At 38.4% G+C, this 24,323-nt stretch overlaps 1 protein-coding gene across 1 annotated transcript in view; it reads left to right on the top strand.

The window, feature by feature from the left end:
* Positions 1–296: 296 nt before the first annotated feature.
* The window catches only part of FAM83B (family with sequence similarity 83 member B), a 96,147-nt gene continuing 72,120 nt past the window's right edge, over positions 297–24,323 (top strand). Inside the window, exons 1-2 of the mRNA XM_039464960.2 lie at positions 297–348; positions 23,264–23,767. Coding sequence (XP_039320894.1) covers positions 23,324–23,767 — 444 coding nt within the window. The 5' untranslated portion in view covers positions 297–348; positions 23,264–23,323. The remainder of the gene's footprint in view (positions 349–23,263; positions 23,768–24,323) is intronic.

Below are 24,323 nucleotides of genomic sequence, written 5' to 3'. Positions count from 1 at the left end.
CGGGCAGGAAAGAAAGGCTTTTTCATTCTCTGCTGGGAGAGGGCTGGGTGTTTTTGAGTTCAGACAGGTTCCGAGCGCCTTCTGGCTACGCGGGGTTTGGCGCGCCCCGACTTGGGACTTGCAGCAACCCGTCCCCACTCCCGCCTCCTCCAGCGCTGCACCTCGGCTCGGCGAGGCGCGGTTCGGGCCGGAATGAGCCTTCCTCCGCCGACCTGACGCTGGGCAGGTAACTCCCCTCCCCTCCCCGCCCTCGCCCGGGCGCTCGCAGCTTCCTGGGAGGCACACCTTCGGCGGCGGCGGGCGCGCGGCGGCGGGCGCGGCTGCGCGCGGCTCGGGACGCTCCTGGCGGTAAGTGGGGCTCCAGCTCCCCTACCCGGACCGCGGCGGGCGGGACCCCAGCGGGCGCGCGGTTGGGGCGGTCGGGGTTGTCGGGGAGCCCGGGGCTTCACCCGTCTCTGGCCGGCGCGGCGGAGAGGAGGCAGAGGGGCCTCCCCCTGGGGAGCGCGCGCGGGATTGGACTTTGTCGAGGGCGCAGAACTCAGTTGTTTTGGGCCTTTTCTACGTTTCTTTCATTGTGGGTGCGAGTGAGTTGGGAAGTTTGAAAAGTTGTCTCGGGCGGGGTCGGTTTGGGTCGGCAGAACACAGGCACCGCCGCTCGTGGACGTTGGATTCGTTTCCTCTTTCCCAGTGTAGTAGTCGAGGACCCCGGGAGAGGAGGCGGGAGGAGAGACCGCTGGGAAGTGCCTCGTGGGAGGAAATCCAGAGTGGAAGCGGAGGGCGCGGTGGTGGGGGGGTCCGGGGAAAAGGTGGGAGAGCTTAGGACGCAGAGGGGCGTGGGCGTTCTTTAGGTCCAGAGTGGGGAGCCGAACTTGAGAAGACAAAGTTTTTCCACGCAACCTCTTAGTGGTATACGAACCCGTTTCTGGGTGCAGACTGGTAGCGACCTGTGTTTTTCAAACTTGAGTCTGCTTGAGTCTGGGTCTGTGTTCCCCAGCAGCTCTCCAGGAGAGTCTGTACCTACCAGATTTTGAGAGTCACTGCTCTAGATCGTGGTAAGTGATCTAGAAGAAGAGGAGCGGATGCCTAGAGCAGATTGCTCCTTGAACGCGACTTGGAAACTTAAGGCCTATTCTGTGTGATATGTGGGGGGATTTACCTGTACAAGGTGAGGGAAGAGGCAGAGAATGTGCCTGTGTTCATTGCAGGAGTCACAGGTATGTGAAGAGACAACAGTGCTTTATAGGAGGAGACTGGGAGGTTATGGGAACACAGGACAGCACGTTGTCCATGCTTGGAGTGGCGAGGTTATATAGGGTCTTTTTGACCTAGACGTGGAAATGAGAGCTCAGGCGGCCAGAAGGCTAAAAAGAAGGTGTGCAGGTGGCAAGCAGTTGAAGCTAGAATTTAATACCCAACAGCTTATTTCCAAATTCCCATTTACCAAACATCTCGCCAGGTTACTGGCAGCACCTCCCTTCTTTCCCTTTCTCATCCCAACAAGTGCAAGAGCTTCGAGGGAATCGATGACTGAGGCTGAATCATTGCTGACAAGCAACAGGAAAGGAGACAGTGATGAAAGGGACTTAGAAGGAAAAGCTGGGTTTTTCTTTTTTCATTTTCATTTTCTTTTCTTTTTTTTTGACGGTTGGAGGGGAGAGGGGTGCTGGGTGAGTGGGAGGGTTCAAAATGATTGGAGAATGAGAATGATGTGTGGAACAGAATGATGGAAGGTTGGGAGTGCAGGTCTTTGTTGGGTTTGTTTCTCTCTTGTCTTCCTATAGTCCCCAGAAAGGTAGAAGTCCTCACACCTTCCATTTAGAAATTCCACCCCCTTGCCTTTGGGGCTCAGGCACATTTGGTGTATACATTTACTAAGGGTGCTGGTTACACCCTCTAGAGCCTGCCCAAGGGGCTGGGTGGATCCTGCCTTTAAAGCTGGCAAGCTCTAAACCGCAGATGCTGAGAATTTATTGTGGGAAGCATCACCAATTGAACAGCTGCTGGAAGATTGTATAGATGGAGACAAACCACACCTTTGGTGCTGACTCAGTGATGTCTTTTACATTTATGCCCTTGAGTTTATGACTCTAACTGGGTAAACTTTTTTGGGATGAAATAATTAATATTATTAATCTTTCTATTTTATTCCCTCTAGCTTCTACCTTTCTTTATAGTTTAAGGTGGAGGTTCATTCACTGAGAATTTTCTTGACTATGACTCACCGTGCAGCAAATCACCTACTTGTTTCCCGTTTAATTACATTATATAATACCGAGTTGCCAAAATGTAGTGTTATTATACTTTTAAGCGTCCAGAATCTCGGGGTGAAACTGTGAGTCTATCAAAGCAGGACTCGTCTAATACATAAATCTGGTTGGAGGAGACCTTTTGAAAAGAGCCCACTTAGCTTAATTTAACTAATTATTAGTAAAATTTCAGGTTGCCCTTGTTTAGCTAGTTAGGTAAGTTTGCCTGTCTGTCCCTTTATGTGTTGCAAAATGTGAATGTTCCATGGATGTTTCACAATTCAGTTTGTTAAACACAATGTTTTGTTCATTTTGAAATGTGCTTTTGTTCCTTTAATTTCTGATCTGGAAATGGAATGTATTTCAGAATTTTGTCGTTGAATTTATCATTTGAACATCAGAATACATCTGCTCCCCTTTGGAAAGAGAGTTCTAAATGACAGTTATTTACAGCCCAGCTTTTAAGGATGCCATGGGTAAAAATTTGTACAGATAGCACTTAAACTCCATCAAGAATCAAAGCCAACAACATTTCTCTGAGAAAATGTGTTAGAGCTTTCGGGGAGAGTTTCCTTCCTACTGAGGTGTGCCAATGGGCATGGGCACTGTTTAGAGATATCCCGGCCTGCATGGGTAGAGCAGGCTTCCCAAGGGGACTGGCACGCTGAGTGCTGTGGGCTCCTGAGACAAGAGCTGGAGGAAGTGGTAGGCTTCAGTGGAAAGGATATGTGTGGAGGTGAGGTGGAGTCCCGGGGGTTGGGGGGGGGGTGTGTGGAGGGGCGGAGGAGAAGACAAGTGGGCTGTAGGTCGGGGAGGAGATGTATTAAGGAGGCAGAGGACTAATACAGAAGATAGGGCTGGGGGAGGAGACAAAGGATGTTTTTAGTGGCTGTGATGCTGTAAGGAAGGTGAGCCTGGGTGGAGAGATTATCCAAATGTAAGAGATATTCACTGGACATGTTGTTTATGTTGGAAAGTCCTAGAATCACATGATCATGAATGATAGGAAACTTTTCCTCTGGGGACATCTAATTACTACCCAATTTGTCTTCTATTTTTACACAGTTCTTAGGAATGGGGTTAGGTGTCCCCTAAGAGGACATGACACTTATCTTTTGATCTGGGTCTTAAATAATTTGTAGATTACTGGTCCGTGGGGAACTTACAGTAGTCATAGTCAGCCTCTCTTTCATACTGACATAGGGTCAGGCGTAATATCCAGGTTACTGGCAGGGGCCTGTGTTAAAGAGTTTAGAGAGAAGTTGTGCAGTGATGATGATTATCTAACTACTCTAACTTAATGCTCTTTTACACTATCCTGTTATTAAACATATTTACTGACCATTATCTGCCAAGCAATATGTGTCTCTCCAGGGGTAGGAAAGTAAAAAGATATTCCTGGATCTTAGAAAGCTTCCTGTTTAGGGACCTAATGATAATTATAAATACACAAAGAAATAAATGAATCAAGTCCACTGATTCTTGTAGTTGCTTCCTGTTCTCTGAAGGTCACAGCAGATGGTGTTTGTGTTCATTAATCATTTGTGAAATTGAACATTAGCAGCCCTGGGATAGTCATGGTTTTTGACAAAGTATTAACATTCTTTAGGCCTTGCAGGTTTTTCACTGGTATTGTGAAAGGTTTGTGTCATCACTCCTGTGCACCACCCGTATTGCTCTGAAATTCTCTGTGATCCCTTATTGAGACTATCATAAAATAATGTTAACTAAGGTTTCCCCGCAGTTTCACTGTGAAGCTTATTATTTCCACTTCTCTGGCCAAATTTTCACTTCAAAGGATTTTTGTTCTTAACCTAAAGTTCCTTATCTGATTACATAGACAGCACTTATTACCTGGGGAAGAAAGGGCAGTTTTCAAAGCACTAAAGAGTGGCCGTCTTCCATCTCAATGGTAGTAATGGAATCATTAAACCTGAGATGTTTAAGCTGTCATTTATATTTAGGCGCTAGAAATGACAGCTTTAATTCTTAACAGCGTGTTACTCCAAATACCTAGTCTCATTTGACTCATTCAACAGTTGTTTCCAGATGTTTTAAAATACTATATTTTTCTTTAATAAATATAACTTCTGAGTTATTTGTTAAAGAAGAGTGTAATGTAGCCGAGTTGCTTTTAGAGTAAGTAACTGTTTAGTGTTCCCTCATGATTCTTTTTTTCAGTTTCAACCCTTCCTTTCCTTTTTCGTCTTTATTGGCCTTTTCATCTTTTTTGTTGCATCTCACCTTTTCCTCCCTTTGTCCCTTCTCTTCTTGTTTTTTTTTCATGCTTCTCTTCTCTTCCCTCCCTTTATGTTTTTCCCTTCACTTCCCTTCTTTTTTATCTACCACTTCTCATTCCTCCTGATTTACCTTTTTACCCATTCGTCTTTCTTCTTTCTTTTCTCCCATTCCCTACTTTTATTTGTCTATTTCACCGTCCGTTGAACTACTTATTTATTTACAGTTCTTTATTTCTGTCATCTTTACCAGCTCAGTTCTCTACTTTGGTATTCTAAAAATCTGTACAAGTAAAATTAGAAGCATATCTCGTTATATTATGCTTTGTTCATTGTACTTTGCAGCAATTGTGTTTTTACTAATTGAAGGTTTCTGACAACACAGCCTCAAGCACGTCTGTCAGTGCCGTTTTTCCAACAGCACGTCCTGTCTTGATGTCTCTGTGTCACGTTTTGGTAATTCTCACAATATTTCCAACTTCTTCATTATTATATCCTTTTTGGTGATTGTTGATCTCTGTTGCCACTCTTGTAGTTGTTTTGGAGTGCTACAAACTATGTGTACATATGACAGTGAACTTAATCCTTAAATGTGGTGTGTGTTCTGACTGCTCTACCAGCTGGCCTTTCCCCTGTCTCTTTCCCTCTCCTTGGGCACAATATTGAAATTAGGCTACTTAATAACACTGGCAGGGCCTTTAAATATTCAAGGGAAAGGAAGAGTTGTATGCCCTCACTTTAAATCAAAAGCTAGAAATACATGACTAAGCTCAGTGAGGAAGTCATGTTGAAAGCTGAGATAGGCTAAAAGCTAGACCTCTTGTACTAGACAATTATCCAAGTTGTGAAAGCAAAGGAAAAGTTGTTGAAGGAAATTAAAAGTGCTACTCCAGTAAACACACACATGATGAGAGAACAAAATAGCATTATTGCTGATAGAGAGAAAGTTTTATCGGTCTAGAATTCAATCTTGTTCAGTCTGTGACCTGCAGGCCACATGCAGCCTAGGATGGCTTTAAATGTTGCAGCTTTTTTTTTTTTTTTTTTGCCTGTTGGCTGTTGTTAGTGTTAGTGTATTTTATGCATAGCCCAAGATAATTCTTCTTTCGATATGGCCCAGGGAAGTTAAAAGATTAGACACCCCTGGATAGATCAAGCCAGCCACAACGTTCTCAGCCAAAGTCTAATCCAGAGCAAGACTTTAACACTCTTCACGTCTGTGAAGGCTGAGAGAGATGAGGAAGCTGCAGGAGAAAGATATAGCAGAGATTGGTTCCTGATGTTTAGGGTAAGAAGCTGTTTCCAAAACATAAATGTGCAAAGTGAAGAAGCCAGTGCTGATGGAGCAGCTGTAGCAAGTTATCCAGAAAATCTAGCTAATTGATGAAGAAGGTGACACTAAACAATACATTTTTAATGGAGGCAAAACATCCTTCTGTTGGAAGAAGAGGCCATCTAGTATTTCAGGGCTAGAAAGGGGAAGTCAGTGCTTGGCTTCAAAGCTTCAAAGGATAGGCTGACTGTCTTTCAGGGGCTAACACAGCTGGTGACTTTTAAGTTGAAGCCAGTGCTTATTTACCATCCCAGAATGCCTAAGGTGTTTAAAATTATTCTAAATCTAGTCTGCCTATGCTCTGTAAACGGAACAACAAAGCCCAGATGAGAGCACAGCTGTTTACAGCAAGGTTTACTGATTTTTTTAAGCCCAGTGTTGAAACCTACTTCTCAGAAAAAAAAATATATATATTCTTTTCAAAATATTACTGCTTATAGACAATGCAACTGGTCACCTAAGAGAACTGATGGACATTAGTGTTGTCTTCATGCCTGCTAACATAACATTTGTTCCGTAGCCCATGGATCAAGAAGTGATTTTGACTTTTAAGTCTTATTATTTAAGAAAGACATTTCATAAGGCTTTAGCTGCCATAGAGAGTGATACCTCTACTGAATCTGAGCAAAATGAATGGAAAATCTTGAAAGAATTCACCACGCTACATGCCATTAAGAACATTTATGATCCATGGGAGGAGATCAAAATAGCAATGTGAACAGCAGTATGAAAGAAGTTAATTCTAACTCTTGTAGATATCTTGAAAAGGTTCAGGACTTTTGTGGAGGACATAATCGCAGATATTGTGGAAATCGCAAGTAAACAGCAAGGGAAGTATTAATAGAATGAGAAGAGGAGGTTGAAGGTGTGGTTTGCTTTCTTCAGTGTCGTAACAGTTTAATGGACATGATGTTGCTTCTCACAGACAAAGAAAGTGGATTCTTGAGATGGGATCTACTCTCTAGGTGAAGGTGCTGTGAACATTGTTGAAATGACAACAAAGGGTTTAGAATATTACAGAAACTTCGTTGGTAAAGCAGCAGTGGGGTTTGAGAAGATTGACTAATTTTGAAAGAAGTTCACCAAATGTAAAATGCTATTAAACAACATTACGTGCTACAGATAAATCGTTTATGAAAGGGAAGAGTCAAGCTATCTGGCAAACTTTGTTATTGTCTTACTTTAAGAATTTGCTAAAGCTGCCTCACCCTTCAGCAACCGCCACCCTCATCAGTCAGCAGCCATCAACATCATGACAAGCCCCTGCACTGGCAAAAAGATTACAACTTGCTGAAGGCCCAAATAATCGTTAGCATTTTTTTAGCAATAAGGTATCTTTTGACTAAGGTTGTTCATTAGTTTTTTAGACATAATACTATTGCACACTTAATAGGCTACAGTATATTGTAAATATAACTTTTATACACACCGGGAAACCAAAAAATTTGTGTAACTCGTTTTATTGTGGTGCTCACTTTATTGTGGTGTCTGGAACCTAATTTGTAGTATCTTGAAGGTATGCGTATGTATGAAAGTCAAATTTTATTTTCTAATACAAGGCAAATTTTATTTTTTAATAGCTAAAATAGAAATAAAATGGACAATTACTCTTTGAACATTATAAGGACAATATTCAACAATATGTTTCTAGTATTCTTACATTTAAAAAATTGTTCCTTTTCTTCACAGTGGAACATATGCACAATGGTCATTTGATTGAAACCAAAGATTTGCTTCTTTTGGCACATACAGTGAAATCCATCTTGCTTTAATTATATTCAGATTATAAACATCCTGTCACTAACTTCAGGATTTTCATTTTTCCAGTTTTCAAAATTTATTATAAGTTCAAATTGCAATAAAATATTTAAATAAGTGTGCAAATACACAGTAAAAATAAATACAGTGATATTGAAACTGCATATTGATATGCTGGCAGCCCCATGAACAGTAAAATGAATAATTAGTAATTAATTGATTAAAGACTAGAATTATTAAAGTTATTTTGAGTGTCACTCTCTTGCAGAAAAGTTCAGGGTTTTGAAATGTCAAAAGAGCTAAGTAGAAAATCACTTATACATATAATTGAAAATTACAGCACATGGCCACAATTTCTATGTCTGTTAATGTCAGAGGAAAACATCAGACCATAGACATTGAAAGAAATCTATGAAGTGCTTTATTGAAGAAGCACTTGTTTGTGTGGTACTAGGCCAATTCACGTACACTCACATCTCAGTATATTCTCTGAGAAATGTGTCACCTTTGGTTCGTACTCAAAGCCATAACTCACCACTCTGTTATTAATATAGAGCCTTCAAACTATTTGAAATTCTGTATGTTGTTTATGGAGTGGCTTTACTCCCATTTACCATGTTAAATCTTGTATGTGAAGGAATTAGAATAAGACATTTACAAGAAAAGAAGGGAGTTAAATCTCTCCAAGGTCATTGGATCCAAACTGTGATTCCACAGAAATTTGGAGGGGATCCAAAATATGATTCACCAAAAAGTAGGGGCAGGATCCCTTGAGATCCTAAGTATGTGTGTGGATGTATCACACACAGAGTAAATGATCTGATAAAATCATGAATGACTTGAGTTAAGTGAATCATCTTTGATTTTAATGTAACAATGTAGAAATGCCATTGTATCCCAAATAATTCAGTTTATTTTGTATACATATGAAAAATATTTTCAATTTGTCTAGAGGATGGTTAAAACTGAAACAAAGAGAAGATAGGTTTAGATAACATAATCAGTGATTATTTATTCCATGAAAAGGATGCCAAGGTCTTTTCACTTAAGATAAGCAGTGTTGCAGCAATTGCTAAATGTTGGCCACAGCTCTTTGGGGAAAGTAATTGAGAGACTTAAGAGAGGAGCCCTGTCTTTGAAATTAGTTAGAACTTTGAGCTGCAAAGGAGTGGAAACCGCAAGATTTACCCATGCACTCACGCATACACACACACAGGTATATTGTGCAGAGTGGTAAGTAAGCCAGTGATAGTCGCGATGCTATGTGGCCAAGTTGTCTCCTCCTCCCTCACTGTTATGCTGACATAGGACTTCAGGACAAATGAAAGTGAAATGAGCTGCCGGGTGCATTATATGGTTCAGATGTGGTTTAAGCAACTGTGACTAGCGGAGTTCTGTAAACATCAGCTTTGTCTCAGAACTGCAGTCTTGCCAGTTAACCCCACGGTCAGAGGAATTGAGCACAATGACATAGAGAGAAAGCTGGGAAACCAGGTTCGTGTGTGAGCCACAAGTCCTAGAAATCTATCTATACAAATCCAGCAGCATTTTACACATTTAAAAGATATCTTTCTTTATTTCTTATTTATTAACTTCCCTGTGTGTAAGTGTTCTCTCTATAAACAAGTGAAGAAGCCAATGAAAAAGGTTATTTTGAAAAGAATAAAAAGTTAAACTAGAGTGGGCTAGTTGTCTGATCAGATTTGCTGTCAGTTTCTGGGGTAATATAAAGAGAAAAGCACTTTATTTCAGTTGTGATACAGTTGTCTAGGCAGGCTTGATTAAAAGTGAATCCTAAGGGAAACTACTAATAAAGAATTTGTAGGTATTAGGATTATTTTAGATATTCTGATTATTTATATGGCTCTTTAACCAAGTTAAAACTAAAATCTTTCCAGGCTAGATATATTATTAATATTTAATATTATTTGGCATTCTAACTAAATAAATTTGTGTCTACTTACACACTTGGCACAAAATTATTTCTGTTTTTAAACCTCTACTTTATAACAGTCTGAGACTGTTTTTCTGCCTCTAAATATATATAACAATTTTACTTTTAATGAAAAGCTATTCTAACATAACTAAGCAAAATACATTTTCTTAAGACATTTTATTTATAGAGTTTCTCATTTATAGTTGAGGCACACTACCCTTGTTAAATATATTTGGGAAGTCATTTTAAGAGTTCATATTGGAACACACACTTATTGGTTTTCCTACAGCATTTACTGTGTAAATGTCAGCGTGCACCAAGAGTGACTTTATTGCTTTAAATAGACTCAGAGGTGGCACAGGAGGGCACATGACACATTCAACATCTCACTCTATGGGGCTCTTGTTGCCTGTGGTGTTTTTGTCCAAGTATGTTTTTGTTATAAATTATACTACATTTCTGAAACTCAAGTTGGAAGAGACTGAACCTTACTTCCTGTGGTGTTCAGGGGATTATTCATGAGTGTTGTGAAATGTGGAGGAGAAGGAGGAGAGTCATGGTGGATAAATAAAGGGTAGATCCATAGATCTCTAGTTATTTCTCCTTAATAATTATACTGTGAGGGCAGAACTGAATTTACTTGTGATGTAAAAGGTTTTATTCAAGACGGTGATGATACCCAAGATATGGAATAACTAACATGATGGGGCCACTGGTAACTTAGAACACATCAACTCAGTGGCCTTTAAGCAGCTGTTACTCTACTGAAGAGGGTACAGGAAATAGCACATAAATAAATAAATATTTTCCTTACTTTGCATAATACGTGTTATAAGTTAAATAAAGTATGGTGAAAAGATTAAGTGTGGTAGAGAGAGAGTGGGTTCTGTCTACAATGGGTAGTCTGGAAGACCTCTCAGAGAAGGTAGCATATGGGTAAGATAGAAATGAAAAAAAAAGGAGTGTTCCAGGCAGATGGGTTAGAAATTAACTCAGGACGTTAGATGTAAAGAAAGAAAACTTGTTGGATATCCAGGGAAGATGTCCGCAAACCTACTGGATATATGAGTCTAGAGCAGAAGGGAGCAGTGAGGTCGGGAGTTTTGCAGAACATTCGTGGACATAAGAGTGGATGGGATTATCCTGGGGAGAGTAATGAGAGAAGAGTGAAGAGATGGCGACTCCCAAGTCCAAACCCTGACAACAGGAAAATGAATGGCTTTGATGGCATTTGAGGAAAATTCTTAGTCTTCGACATAACTCAGCAATGATTTTCAAATACCGTTGGAGTTAACAGTAGTCACCATTTAGAAGTCATTTCCCCTACCTAGCCAGCATTTTCAAGAGAAGGAGATCCTCGTCCTGTTGCAAGTTTTGCCTGCCTTTAGATAGAGTGAGAGATGCATTCTTCTTTAAAAAGAATCCAGATTCATATCAGGATGACTTATTGGATAAACTGAATTAAGCTTTACACTGCTTTGTTATACCAAGTTGTCAAATATAGACTTCAGCTTCCCAGGGGCAGCTCTGAAATACATAGTGACTTCAATTTCACTTTATTGATATACTAAATATCCATAACCAAAATTTATTTAAACACTCAATTAATCCTTTCTTGCTATTGAAATAAGTTTACATAATGAAGTTGATACCAGGAACAAGAAAAAATGAGTCATGCTTTATAGCTAATTTGTATCACTACTTGGGTTGAGAACACAAGACTTAGTACTTTATTTTTTTATGATAATATAAATGTACAGAAACTGCAGAATGACTTTAACATAATTAAACAATGAAAAATGCAAATTTTACAGAGAATCCTGAGATACCTGATATCACCTTTCTTCAGACAAAGTTCTCATTTGAAATTAACATCTATGTTTTTGATATAGATCTACCCATTTACCTAATCACTTTTACAATACTCAATGTGTTTCTGGCTATTCTTTCTGAAGTCTTTTAAAATATATTTTAAATATAAAATATAATTTATATTATCAAAAACCTAACCTCAGTTTAACATAAGCAAATATCTGTTCAAATATTAAGAATTTCTGCATGGTTATTATAATTCTTTTTTCTTCCCCGCAAGATGGAGTGTCACTCTGTCCCCCAGGCTGGTGTGCAATGGCGAGATCTTGGCTCACTGCAACCTCCGCCTCCCAGGTTCAAGTGATTCTCCTGCTTTAGCCTCCTCAGTAGCTGGGATAACAGGTGCCTGCCACCATGCCCACCTAATTTTTGTAGTTTTAGTAGAGACAGGGTTTCACTGTATTGGCCAGGCTGGTCTCGAATTCCTGACCTCAGGTGATCCACCCACCTTGGCCTCCCAAAGTGAGCTGGCGTGAGCCACTGTGCCTGGCCATGGGTATTATGATTAAAATTTTTTTTTTTTTAAAGTTTCTGCTTTAGTCAGCTCTCACTCTGTTACCTTCAGTTATTAAGACAGTATATCATTAGCTTTTTTTTTTTTTTTTTTTAACAATTATGTACTTAGCATTTAGAATTGTGCTAAACAGACATATCTCTGCTGTCATAGGGCTCACAGTCTAGTGGAGAGGGTGGAGGATGATGTATTTAAATAATGCATGAGATAGGATAACATGTGTCGGGGATTACTGTGGGAGCTCCTTTCAGTGGCTGTTGTACTAGCCCCAGAGAGTTAGGGATGACACCGTGTTTCAGTGAGCTACTTACTAAGCCCTAATTAAGTATATCTAGTTATTTTAGTAGTTTTTTTTTCCTTTATGAGTCTGTACTCATATGGCTTTAGTTTGGATAGTCTATACTTGTTTATGTTTTCCTCTGTAAGAATTATTAAACTTTGACATGAAGCATTTTGAATCACCAATTACAGCCAACTTAATCTGTGAATGAGAAAAGAAATGGTTATTGTAAACTCAAAAATAACTGTTGAGATACTTCTTTTACAAAATCTTTCCCCATTGCAAAATAATACATATGTATTGATAAACATTTGTTAAATACAGAAAAGTGAAAAGAAGCTTCAAAAAACCACCTGTGGAACCACCACTCAAAGAAATCCACTCTCATTGAGTGTGTGCGTGTGTGTGTGTGTGTGTGTGTGTGTGTGTGTCTTTTGGGGTGAATTTTTTGCAATTACAATTTTGCTCTTACATAGTTTTGTAGCCTGCTTGTTAGCTACATAACATCATAGCAAGCTTTTCTGCATGCTATTAAAACCACTAGAGGCAGCTTTTAACATTCTTGTTTTGTTTTTGCATTTGAATACTGGTACTGATAATGTCACTTAGCTAATTTAGGAAGAAAATGAAGCTGGAGATTCTAGATTGGTAAATACATTGACTTACTGAGAGGGGGATGTGCTTAGAGAGGACATGAAAGCTCCCCATTGCCCCATACTCCTATACCTTGCCCTGTACATTTGGCTCTTTCTGAGTTGTGTCCTTTATAGTATAACAGTTAAAATAAATTGTCCAGGTGTTTGTAAATGCAGAGGGCCCAGAATATCTTAAACAATCTTGTAAGAGAAGTAAAAAGTGGAGAACTTACATTAAGTAACTCTAAGACTAACTATTAAGCTATGGCATATGATTGACAAAAGAGATCTATGGAACAGAATAAAGAACCCAGCAATAGACTCTCCCTATATAGTTATGTCACATTCAACTAAGATATGAAAGGAATTCAGTGGGAAATAGAATGTCTTTTCAGTAAATAGTCCTGTAACAATTATATTATGTGTGTGTGTGTGTGTGTGTGTGTGTGTATAAATATGTATGTACATAATCCTGTCACACACCATATAGAAAAATTAATTTGAGATGAATCAAAGACCTAAAGTTTAAAATCTGAAACTATAAAGCTGTTTAAGGAAAATGCTTCAGCAAAATGTAAAACTCTGTTCTGTCCATATTCATGGCATGTTAACCACAGACCCGCCTGATCCTTGACACATTGCTCTGCTTGTCCCTGACCCTCTCCAGGGCTTCTTGAGGGTATTGTGGTTGTTCATGTTATGGTCTCAAACTCCTGACCTGAGGTAATCTGCCTGCCTCAGCCTCCCAAAGTGCTGGGATTACAGGTGTGAGCCACCGTGCCCGGCCATGGGTAGTATAATTTTTTAAAATTTATTTTTTAGAAGTCTCCAGTTTATACTTTGGTCAACTCTTACTCTGTTACCTTCAGTTATTAAAGCAGTATACCATTATTAGTTTGAGGTGAATTTGAGCAAATATTTCTTAAGATGAGAGTTTAATATTTCATTCTTTAAACTGGATCAAAATGTCCCAGTATAGAAGTGTCCTAGGCCAGGCACAGTTGCTCATACCTGTAATCCCAGCACTTTGGGAGGCTGAGACAAATGGATTAATTGAGCCCAGCAGTTTGAGACCAGTGTGGCCAATATGGCAAAACCCTGACTCTACCAAAAATACAAAAAAATTAGCCAGGCATGGTGGGGCGTGCCTGTGGTCCCAGCTACTCTGGAAGCTGAGGTGGGAGGATCACTTGAGCCCCAGAGGCGGAGGTTGCAGTGAGCCAAGATCATGCCACTGCTGACAGAGCGAGACCCTACCTCTAATCAAACAAACAAAAAAAAGTGGTCTCGTAAAATGAGGGGACTGGTCCATGATGTGGTCTCTTGGGTTCTTTCTGGCTCTGAGTGTCCTTTGAGTTTATAAAATGATGGAGGAAGCAATGAATCTCTGGTAAAATGGCCCCAAATCTAGTTGGAATGTTTCTGGACAGAAAGGTCCGGTTTCTTGTTCTCGCTGTCCAATAACAAGATGCGGACAGACTAGCAAGAAGGGAGTTTATTTCTGCAACCGGTTACAGGGAAAAGGGTTGAGTAACTCACCAGGCCAACTCCAAGTTACAAGTTTTTTTCTAGTGCTTGTGTACATTTTCAGCACCATGCCTATATGTGGGAGTATACCTACAAGCCAGAATGTTTCATTCAATCTATGTCTAATCTTTAACTAGAGCCTGAGATCTGGAAGGTTTTCTCTAGAGTCTTGGAAAATTTCTGAAGTCTGCCCTAGTACAATGTGTATGTGTAACAATGCTTTTATTCAATCAGACATTAGGGTCTGAGAAAATTCAGATGGGGTCATAATGGGTTTGTTTTCATATTCCAGTCCTTGTACTCAGGCACGAGTTTCTCCAGTTCTGTTTAACTTATACAGACATCAGAGTTATGATGGAGGGTTAGTGGAAACTGACTCTTCTGGTTGCTAATGGGAACCTGGCCTGCCACAGAAGGCCACAGGTTTTGAGACGCTATAGGCCTATTCATATTATATGACCAGCCTGGGCTGAGCACAGTGGGTCACAGGAAGAGGGAAACAAATGGAGGAGGTGTAGCCCAGCCTTTGAGCAGCACCAGGGTATAGTTGGGGTGATGATCCAAGGCACACCCTAAAAGCAGTGAGGAAAGTAAACCCTGCTGAGGAAGCCAGGACTGTGTGAAGGACACTAGATGGCAATCAACAGACCTGAGTTCTTACCCAGGATGTGCCTTTGAGTGTGTGGCCCCTGGTGGACATTTTCTTCCTCCTCTGTAAAATGAGTGGCTAGATGGATCAGCAAGTGTTTCTTCTTCCTTTTTACAAACCTGTCATCAGCTGGGTTTGGTGGCTCATGCCTGTAATCCTAACACTGGGAGGCCGAGGTAGTCGGACTACCTGAGCTAAGGTGTTAGAGACCAGCCTGGGCAACACGGTGAAACCCTATCTCTACTGAAATTAAAAAAAAAAAAAAAAAAAAAAAAAATTAGCTGGGCGTGGCAGCGCGCACCTGTAGTCCCAGCTACTTGGGAAGCGGAGGCAGGAGAATCACTTGAACCCAGGAGGTGGAAGCTGCAGTGAGATCGCACTATTGCAGTCTAGCCTGGGTGACAGAGTGACACTCCATCTCGAAAACAGCAACAACAAAACCCTGTCATCTTGTTTTCATTACTTAAATACTTAAAATTATTTAAAATTAATAATAATTTTAAATTATAAAATAATTATAAAGTAATATAAAATTATATAATTATTTAAAATAATTTAAAAAATTAATGCAAAAAAAAAATAAATGAAGCTGTACTTTGAAGGCTGATTCTGGAGAAATGGGGAAGAAGAGTAGGAGGCGAGTTCTTGCCACTCTGCTGTAGGAAACACTTTCCCAACTACATGCTCACTGCTGAGCAAGCTTTTGAACCTCCCAGATCTTTTGAGCAGGCAAAACAAATGCTATTTTGGAATTCTGACCTGAAGAATGTCTCAGAAACCCAACTTGTTATCCTATAGGACTCTCTCCAAAAATGTGCCCTCTGCTTAATGATGAATGTAAAGAGGGGTTTCAGAAAACACACACGCACACACACACACACACACACACACACACACAAATATAATAATAAGAAACAAAAATAAAGGTACCAATTCTATTTTTACGTAGCTTTATTATTAAATGAAACTCTGTCTTAGATTATTACCTAACAGTTTTTAGCAGTTTTTATGGCAGATGTACACTTGAAGGCCTTCATCTCATTTAGTTCATATAGAAACACTTCGAGGTCAGTACTGTTATTTTCCCCTTTTTCTTGGTGAGGAACATGAGGCTTAAAGCCCTTAAGTAACATGACTGAGGTTTTACAACCAATGTGTTTCAGAGTTCAGGTCAAAACCTGTGCCATCGTACCAACTATGCTGCTATGATTTTTGTCATTTGGTCCTTAAAATAATTCTACCTCTTCACTTTCTGTAATGAAAGACTACCCTTAGTGAGTCTTCCAGTGTTCTCTTTGGACTAAACCTTCCAATTTTTCAGCTACTCTTCATGACTTAATGGGTTCTAAAACCTGCCTAGTTCTGTGTGAATGAGGTTAATTTTTTATATCAATTCAACCTCCAAATTTATTGCAGTTAAACTTAATAATGTTCATGTTGGTTTATTATTTCACCACTTTGTCACGTGTCTAGTTTGGCATCTAGCATATATGTTTATTGTTGATTTCTGCAGATTGTTTTAACGTGTCTCTATTCATCCAAATGATTACTGATCAGGACTACACAAGAATATAGCACTTTGGCATGGCACAAGACACAACTTCATCAGGACAGCCTTGTAGTTTGGATGCTGGTAAAATAATAATTTAATTTTATTTGCATTTTAAGCCATGCATAACCCTTTGAAATTTGAGCATTCAGTATAAGCTCTTTCTGTAAATGGTTTATTTTTTTAATATGAATTTGTTTACAAGAATTATTCCATAAGTGCTTCCAAATGACATTGAATAATTATGTTCTAATGTCATTAACATACATTGTTTTATTCCCCCTCGACATCAAAAATTCCTATACTTTAGATCTGAGAAGGCAAATAGCAGCCAATACAAACAAACCCTGTAATTAGACTGTTGTGAAAGTGATATTGCTATCCCCTCCCTCCAGTTAAAACAAATTGAGGAGATTAAAGAATAATTAGATATTGAGCAAATGGGATTCCCATTTGAGATTTATAAAATGAATTGAAAGTATGTTTGTTGTTTTTATGAGTTTGATAAGATGGGTGATTCTAATGGTAATCCATGTGGAGATGTTTGCACCTAATACCCTGTGACTAAGTGTGTCATATATTTATATGCTCTGTGACCTGCTGAATATCATGCTGTGTGAATGACTGTAATCTGCGCTATTGGGCCATGTTGTCATAAGTATTATTATGAAACCAGCTTAGAATCTTTTAATGAGTTTGGATGCCAACAGTAGATACCAAATTGCACTTGACAGCTTGAATATTATAGTCAATTTTTAATTTAATAGAAACTTTTTTAATGTTTTAATTGTCATCTTAAATTTCTGGTAATCAGATGAGAAGACAAACACAATCTTGACAGCTGAAGAAAGGAAAGATATATGATTTTCAACTGTTGTGGACCATGGATAATAATTTTATATGACAGAGATGTTCTGAAACAATCCTTTATGAAACATTTTCTTACATTATGTAGATAGACATTTGATACGTATCATAAAGTCAATTACCAAAAGAAAAGACAAATTCAAGAATTTTCCCCCCTCAATATATGAGAGTTTGCAGTGTTTCTTAATGAAATTGCTTAACATTGAAGTTGTATTAGATAACTAGTTTATCATATAAGCTACAAAAACCAATCATTTCTAAATGGTAAATTTACTTGTTAATTTAAGTTTATTTTGAAATTTTGAAGGTTTTAAAATAAAAACATTTTTGTATGCATTTGTATCAGCTGCCTATTGCAGCTGAACAAAGTACCAAAAATATTGGCTTAAAACAGCTGAATTGATTCTCTCATGCTTCTGAAGACTAGATGTTTGGAATCAGGGTGTCAGCAGGGCCCTGCTCTCTTTGAAGTGCCCTAGGGGAGAATCTGTTCCATGTATTTCTGTTATCTCTGCTCTTGTAGGCAATTCTTGGCATTCCAGTCTGCCTCTGTAGTCTCTGAGTTCTTCCTTCGTGTCTGTCTCTGTGCCTCCTCTCTCCTTGTAGACACAAGTCATGTAGCCATATTGGATTAGGACCAGCCCTGATCTACTATGACTGCATCTCAACTTGATTACATCTGCAAAGACCCTATATCCATGTAAGGTTGCATTCACTGGTACTGCAGGTTAGGACTTCAGCATATTCTGTTGGAGAATGTAGTGCAGCTCATAAAGCATTCAATAGATGGAAAGAAATAGCTTCAAACAGAAATTGGAAAATGGACTGCAGTGATATTAGTTAGCACCTGTGATCTTTTTTTTTAAATATTTGTTTCAGTCAAAATTCTGACTTTGGGTTATTGGCTTGAACATTAGGTAATTACAGCCTTAGACTTTTGATTTGAGAAAGTTGAAATTTCTCTTTGTAATATTTTCCCACTGACCCATTATTTCAGAAGCCTTTTTAGTGAATCCTCTCAGATCAGTTTGGTTGTTTTATGTTGTAGATTATTAAATAGTTACAAATTGTATGATATTGCCAATGGTATGGAAAAACATCTCTTTTCAAATCTTTAAATCTCTTATGATCAAATTTATTGCATATGTATAGCAAATATACTGTTTAACAGATTGTGAACATGTAAAACAGTCACCATATCATAATAATAGTAGGGTTGCATTACCTTATTTATTCCTTAAAATACCCCAATGAGATAAAGACTGTTGTTGTTATTCTGTCTACCTCTGCCTAAACTGAGGATTGTGGACATGTGTAACTTGTCCAAGAGCTTCATCATAATTGATGAAGCAGAGTTTTAACCTGGAACTTTGACCCTACAGGTGAACTCTTATCTTCTGTGCTTTATGTTGTTTTTGTCTTTCTATCTAAGGCTCATGACATGGCTCATCAGTACGATTTTTTTCATTAAACTTCTTATTTGGAGGTAATTGTGATTTCATATACAGTTGAGGGCAATAATCCAGAGAGATTCCTGGTATCGTTTACCCAATTTTCTCCAGTGCTGCTGCCTTGCAAAACTATAATACTGTATCACAACTAGTATGCTGACATTGGTTCTGTCAAGATATAGAATATATATGTATGTTTTTGTGTGTGTATGATGGAGTTTGGCTCTTGTTGCCCAGGCTGGAGTGCAATGACATGATCATGGCTCACTGCAACGTCCGACTCCCAGTCTCAACCCATTCCCCTGCCTCAGCCTCCTGAGTAGCTGGGATTTCAGGCATGCACCACCATACCCAGCTAATTTTGTATTTTTAGTAGAGACAGGGTCTCTCCATATTGGTCAGGCTGGTGTCAAACTCCCGACCTCAGGTGATCTGCCCGCCTTGGCCTCCCGAAGTGCTGGGATTATAAGCATGAGCCACCATGCCAGGTGATGGAGAATATTTCTGTAACTACAAAAATTCTTCTGATTGCCTCTTTATAGCCACATCTACCTTTCCCACTGTCATTTTAAGAGTGCAACATCTAACCAAATGGAATGATACAGCATGTAAACTTGGGAGATTGGTGTTTTATCATTCAGCATAATTCTCTGGAGATTCATCCAGGTTGCTGCATGTATCATCAGCCATTTATTTTACTACCAAGTAGTATTCCGCAGTGTGGGTGTACCATAGTTTAATATTTACCTGTTGAAAGCCATTTGGGTTGTTTCCATTGTCAGACTGTTATGAATTGAGCTGCTATAAACATTTGTGTACAGGATAAGTTTCAGTTTTTTGTGAATACATCGCCAAAGTGCAGTCGCCATGTTGTATGTTAGTTGCATGTTAGTTGCATGTGTCATTTCATAAATGAAACTGCCAAACTGTTTTCAGAGCGGCCCATGAGTTGAAATGAATTTTTATGATTTATTTTATATCCTTTGTATTTATATAATTTTATTATACCCTACGTTCAATATCAAATGCAATTTTTAATGTTTTTTTGAGGCACGGATTTGTAAGGGTCACTTTTTTTCCGGAGTGAGTCATTTAACTGTTAGTTAAGTCTGCTCAGCTTACACGGCATAATGATATCTTTTATTTTCTCTGCTCATTAATTCTACCGTGCGTGATAAAAGAATATACTTCTTAGGAGTTTTTATTCGTTATTAATAAAATAATGCCTTTTAAAAATATATTTGAAGGCACACCTAATTACTTTTGTCCTCAAAGCCCTCTTAATATTCAGGGATTGAACTGTAGAGAGTGCTTTGTTAAGTCTACAACTACATACAGGAGATATTTTATTGCAATACCTAACTATGTAAGTACCATTACCTCATTGTTCTCTGATAAAATTTGTTTATAGATGGTTCCTTAACAAGTATTCCTTGCAAATAGCTCTTGTGATAAGTATCTCTAGACAGTGGCTAGAACATAGCCTTTCCACCGGAACAGTATCAAATATATTTCGTAGTAATCTCAACTCTTGTACATAATATTGTAACCATATTGCTCATTCTGTTATATTTTTCATATTTTTTTGTGTGTGGCATCTGGCTATTGATTAGTCTTATAATTGTAATTAATTATAAATAAGAAGTTTTACTTCTTATTTCCATTTTTTTTTTCTTCAGATTATCTGTCTTTGTGGTTTTATTTTGTCTTCATGGTCCTTTTGAGATCTATGATTTCAGAGTTTACACAGTTCCAGAATGAATTTTTTACAGCTGCAAAATATTTATTTGCATAGGTATAGCTCAGAAATTAGTATTTGAAAAGTACTTTATGCGTTTTAACTCCCAAATAGGTAACAGGTGTTTAACATCACATAGGAATTCAAAAGTTACATTTCAAAGATAAAATGAATAAGAGTTTAGGAAACTTGGATCGTTTATGAACAACTATGACAAATGTGATGTATCATGTAATCACCAGCTATTTGTTCCTTCATGGACTGGAATTACCAAGTGAAACCTGTACCTCACCAAATCTTAGGAAACTATACACATAAGAATTGAGTCATTCCAGTGAATGCCAATCTTATTTTTATTTTTGTTAAAAATGAGCATTATGTGCAAAAGATAACTGTAATGAATGCTGACAGGTTATTAATCGTATGATATGAATATGAAGTCAGCAACTTTATGAAGATTTCTCAACCTTGACACTGTTGACATTTTGGCGGGATTATTTCTTATTATGGGTGTCTGTCTCATGCATTGTCGTATGTTTAGCAGCATCCTGGGTCTCTAATCATTACATGCTAGTAGCCCTCCTCCTCACAAGTGATTCCATGTAAAATGTCTCCAGATGTTGTCACATGAGGGGCAAATCTGCCCTTTTGAAAACCATCGAACTTGAATGAAATGTAATTGGAAAAAAGATGACATCCTAGAATGATTAAGAAAGTTTCAGCATGTATCCCTGGTACATGTCAACAGATTAATTTTAATTAGGTAACAGAAGGAACAAATTTTATTTCTCTGGGCGATAGTTTTTATACTAGCAGATAAGCTAGGTGTTCTTCCTTTTTCTTTTGGAGAAGAGAGTGTTTCTGTAAAGCTTCACATGCTGTTTAGGACAAGAAGACTGGCATCGCCAGAATTCAGATACTGCATTGTGGAGCCAAGGATACAGGTGTAGTTCTAGTTGTCTGGCCTTGGATCAAACTGTGACTCAAGCTGAGGGCTCTCCAAGAGACAGACAAGAACATGTTCTATTTTTATTCCTTCATCATCTTTAATCTTTGGGCTTTCTGTACTGTTAGACTTTATTTGTAAAACGTCTGAGCCCAGAGATGGGAACAGGGTTGTTTCCACTAAAATGGTAAATGGAGACACCTTTTGTCTTCTGTGCTTCTCAGTTCTGTTAGTTGCTAGATCTTTTCTGATCATTGTTCCCAGCAAAATTCATTACTCTGTTGTCCATTCTTCAAGACTTTTCTGTATGATTAGTTTTTGACTCTTGTTCCATATTTTGAGCTAAGGAGTTAATCAATGGTAATGGTTTTCTGGCCTACCCTCCCAAATCAGATTTGAATTTTGGTAGGCCTGAGACTGAAAAGACTGAGTTAAGCGGAAAATATAAAATATAAAATTGAGGCAGAGTCACCGACAAATAGATATCTCTTCAAGTCAGCTTTTTTATGCTTGTAGCACATCATAAAGCTGTATCTTGAATCTGCAAAATGGGGATCATTACTTCAAAAGACTGGAAAGTCCATCATCTGATAGAGACAGTCCATTCCAGTATCTCACACAGTATGAAGTAGTGACTGAATGATTGAATGAAGAGCATTCTGTGGGCATTATGAGGGATACAATGTGAGCCTGGATGGGCAGATTTTGACTCCTAAGAGAAATTCCTTAATTATCTTTCATGTCTTAAATTTCATTTCATATATTCTGAATCTCAAGGATCCTTCAGACCATCTCTGGAATACTCTGTCCACTTCCTCACTGGGTTTTTGAACACTGAAACACTTTCCTAGCTATCTATCTCTTCTCCAGTCCCCTGCTACTGCCAGAATTGTTTTAAATAGAAGTTTTGTTGAATCACAAAAATTTGTGTCCTTCCATTCTTGGCTTTATCTTGTCTATTCAATCTTATCTCTTACTTCTAGTAAAAAGAACCTGTTTTACAGCATGCCAGGATTTTTTTTCTTCTTTTTTATTTTCTTCTTGATTCCTGAATGTACCAAACCCTCATATTTCTTGTGTGCTTTTGCTTATGTTTTTATCCTTGTATGGGATGGACATATTTCTTCTTGAAGATCAGATTCAGATTCTTATTCATTGCTCCAGGTCTAGCTGAAGCCCACCTCTTGCTCAGGACTGTTCATAACTCATTTGCTCCCTATTTATCTCTCCTTGCTTTTCTTCTTAAAGCACTGATTATGGGCATTACTCATTTTGGCCCTTAGCAGTATATGGCTTTCTTCGAAGTGGTAACTAACAGTTTTGTGTGTACAGTTTGCCTCCTCAGCTAATTAATACATTCCTGAAAGACCAGTGTTTTGTGCTTTTAACATTATATTTAGCATATTACTGTATGCATGACAGGTACTCAGTAGAGACTTACATTAATGGCTGGCTAGGCATTGATTGTTTTCTAATTCTGTTTTAATTTGAGATACCTTGGCAAAGGAAAATCCAACAGCAATCTGTAAGAGAAATCTTCTTAGGTTATTTGTGATAGATGTATGAATCGTGGTGCTATTAATGTCATTTTGGATATGAAATATATGTCATTTTGAGCTGCTGGTAATGGAAATGTATAAATAAAAGATAAGAGTTGATATGTATCATAAAACATTCTATTGCAGAATTTTAACTTGATCTTGATTTCTTCTTTTCAAATACCAGATACTTCTCACCACTGCATGAGCGGACATTTGACAGTGCCATCGCCAAACACTTGCAAGCATGGAGACCTCATCAATGCTTTCCTCATTGAATGATGAGTGTAAATCTGACAACTACATTGAGCCTCACTACAAGGAATGGTATCGAATAGCCATTGATGTTCTGATTGAACGTGGGTTAGAAGCATACCAAGAATTTCTTGCCCGGGAACAAGTTTCAGACTTTCTTGCTGAGGAAGAAATTAATTATATTTTGAAAAATGTCCAGAAAGTTGCACAGAGCACAGCACATGGTACTGATGATTCCTGTGATGATACATCATCTTCAGGGACTTACTGGCCTACTGAGTCTGATGTGGAAGCTCCAAATCTTGACTTAGGCTGGCCATACGTGATGCCTGGACTCTTAGGGGGTACCCATATAGAGCTCCTTTTTCATCCACCAAGAGCACATCTACTTACAATAAAGGAAACTATTCGGAAGATGGTTAAAGAAGCAAGAAAGGTAATAACATTTCTACTTTGAAATGAAAAATTTGAAACACGTAGAAAAGTACAGAGAGTAATATAACAAATGTGTACGTTAATGAAAGGATCTCTATATGTATAGGCCATGACTATTATTTTTAGGAAATTTACCTATCAATACAGAGGAAGGTTGTATTTCCTATATCTTGCATATATTTAGGAGAGTGGCATTAGCTACCTGCTAAAGAAAGAGATTTGCTTTTCTTCATAATGTGCTCAAGAGACCTCTTCTCCCATAAGACCAAGGTATGTTGACTGGGAATAAGATGATTTGACACTCATAATTTGAAAGCATCTAAATTTTTCTTCCTCTCTAAAAGAAAGTAGTTGGTGGATATGCTGAAGTTTTTTTTGTGCATAACAGTACTGAATACTAATTCTTGTTCTGAATGTGATTTATGCTACTAAATAAGCCATATGTTTACTTGTCTGTTTTCCTGAGTTGTGTGGAAACAGTATAAAATTGTCATAATATAAAATTCTAAAGTAAGATTCTGAGATATTTAGCATTTTAAGGCTTTGTTCTTCTTTAT

Source organism: Saimiri boliviensis, chromosome 4, assembly GCF_048565385.1.
Source record: "Saimiri boliviensis isolate mSaiBol1 chromosome 4, mSaiBol1.pri, whole genome shotgun sequence".
Classification (NCBI taxonomy): Eukaryota; Metazoa; Chordata; class Mammalia; order Primates; family Cebidae; genus Saimiri; species Saimiri boliviensis.
The sequence above is the reverse complement of the archived record's forward strand: the minus strand, read 5'-3'. Positions and strand labels throughout refer to the sequence as shown.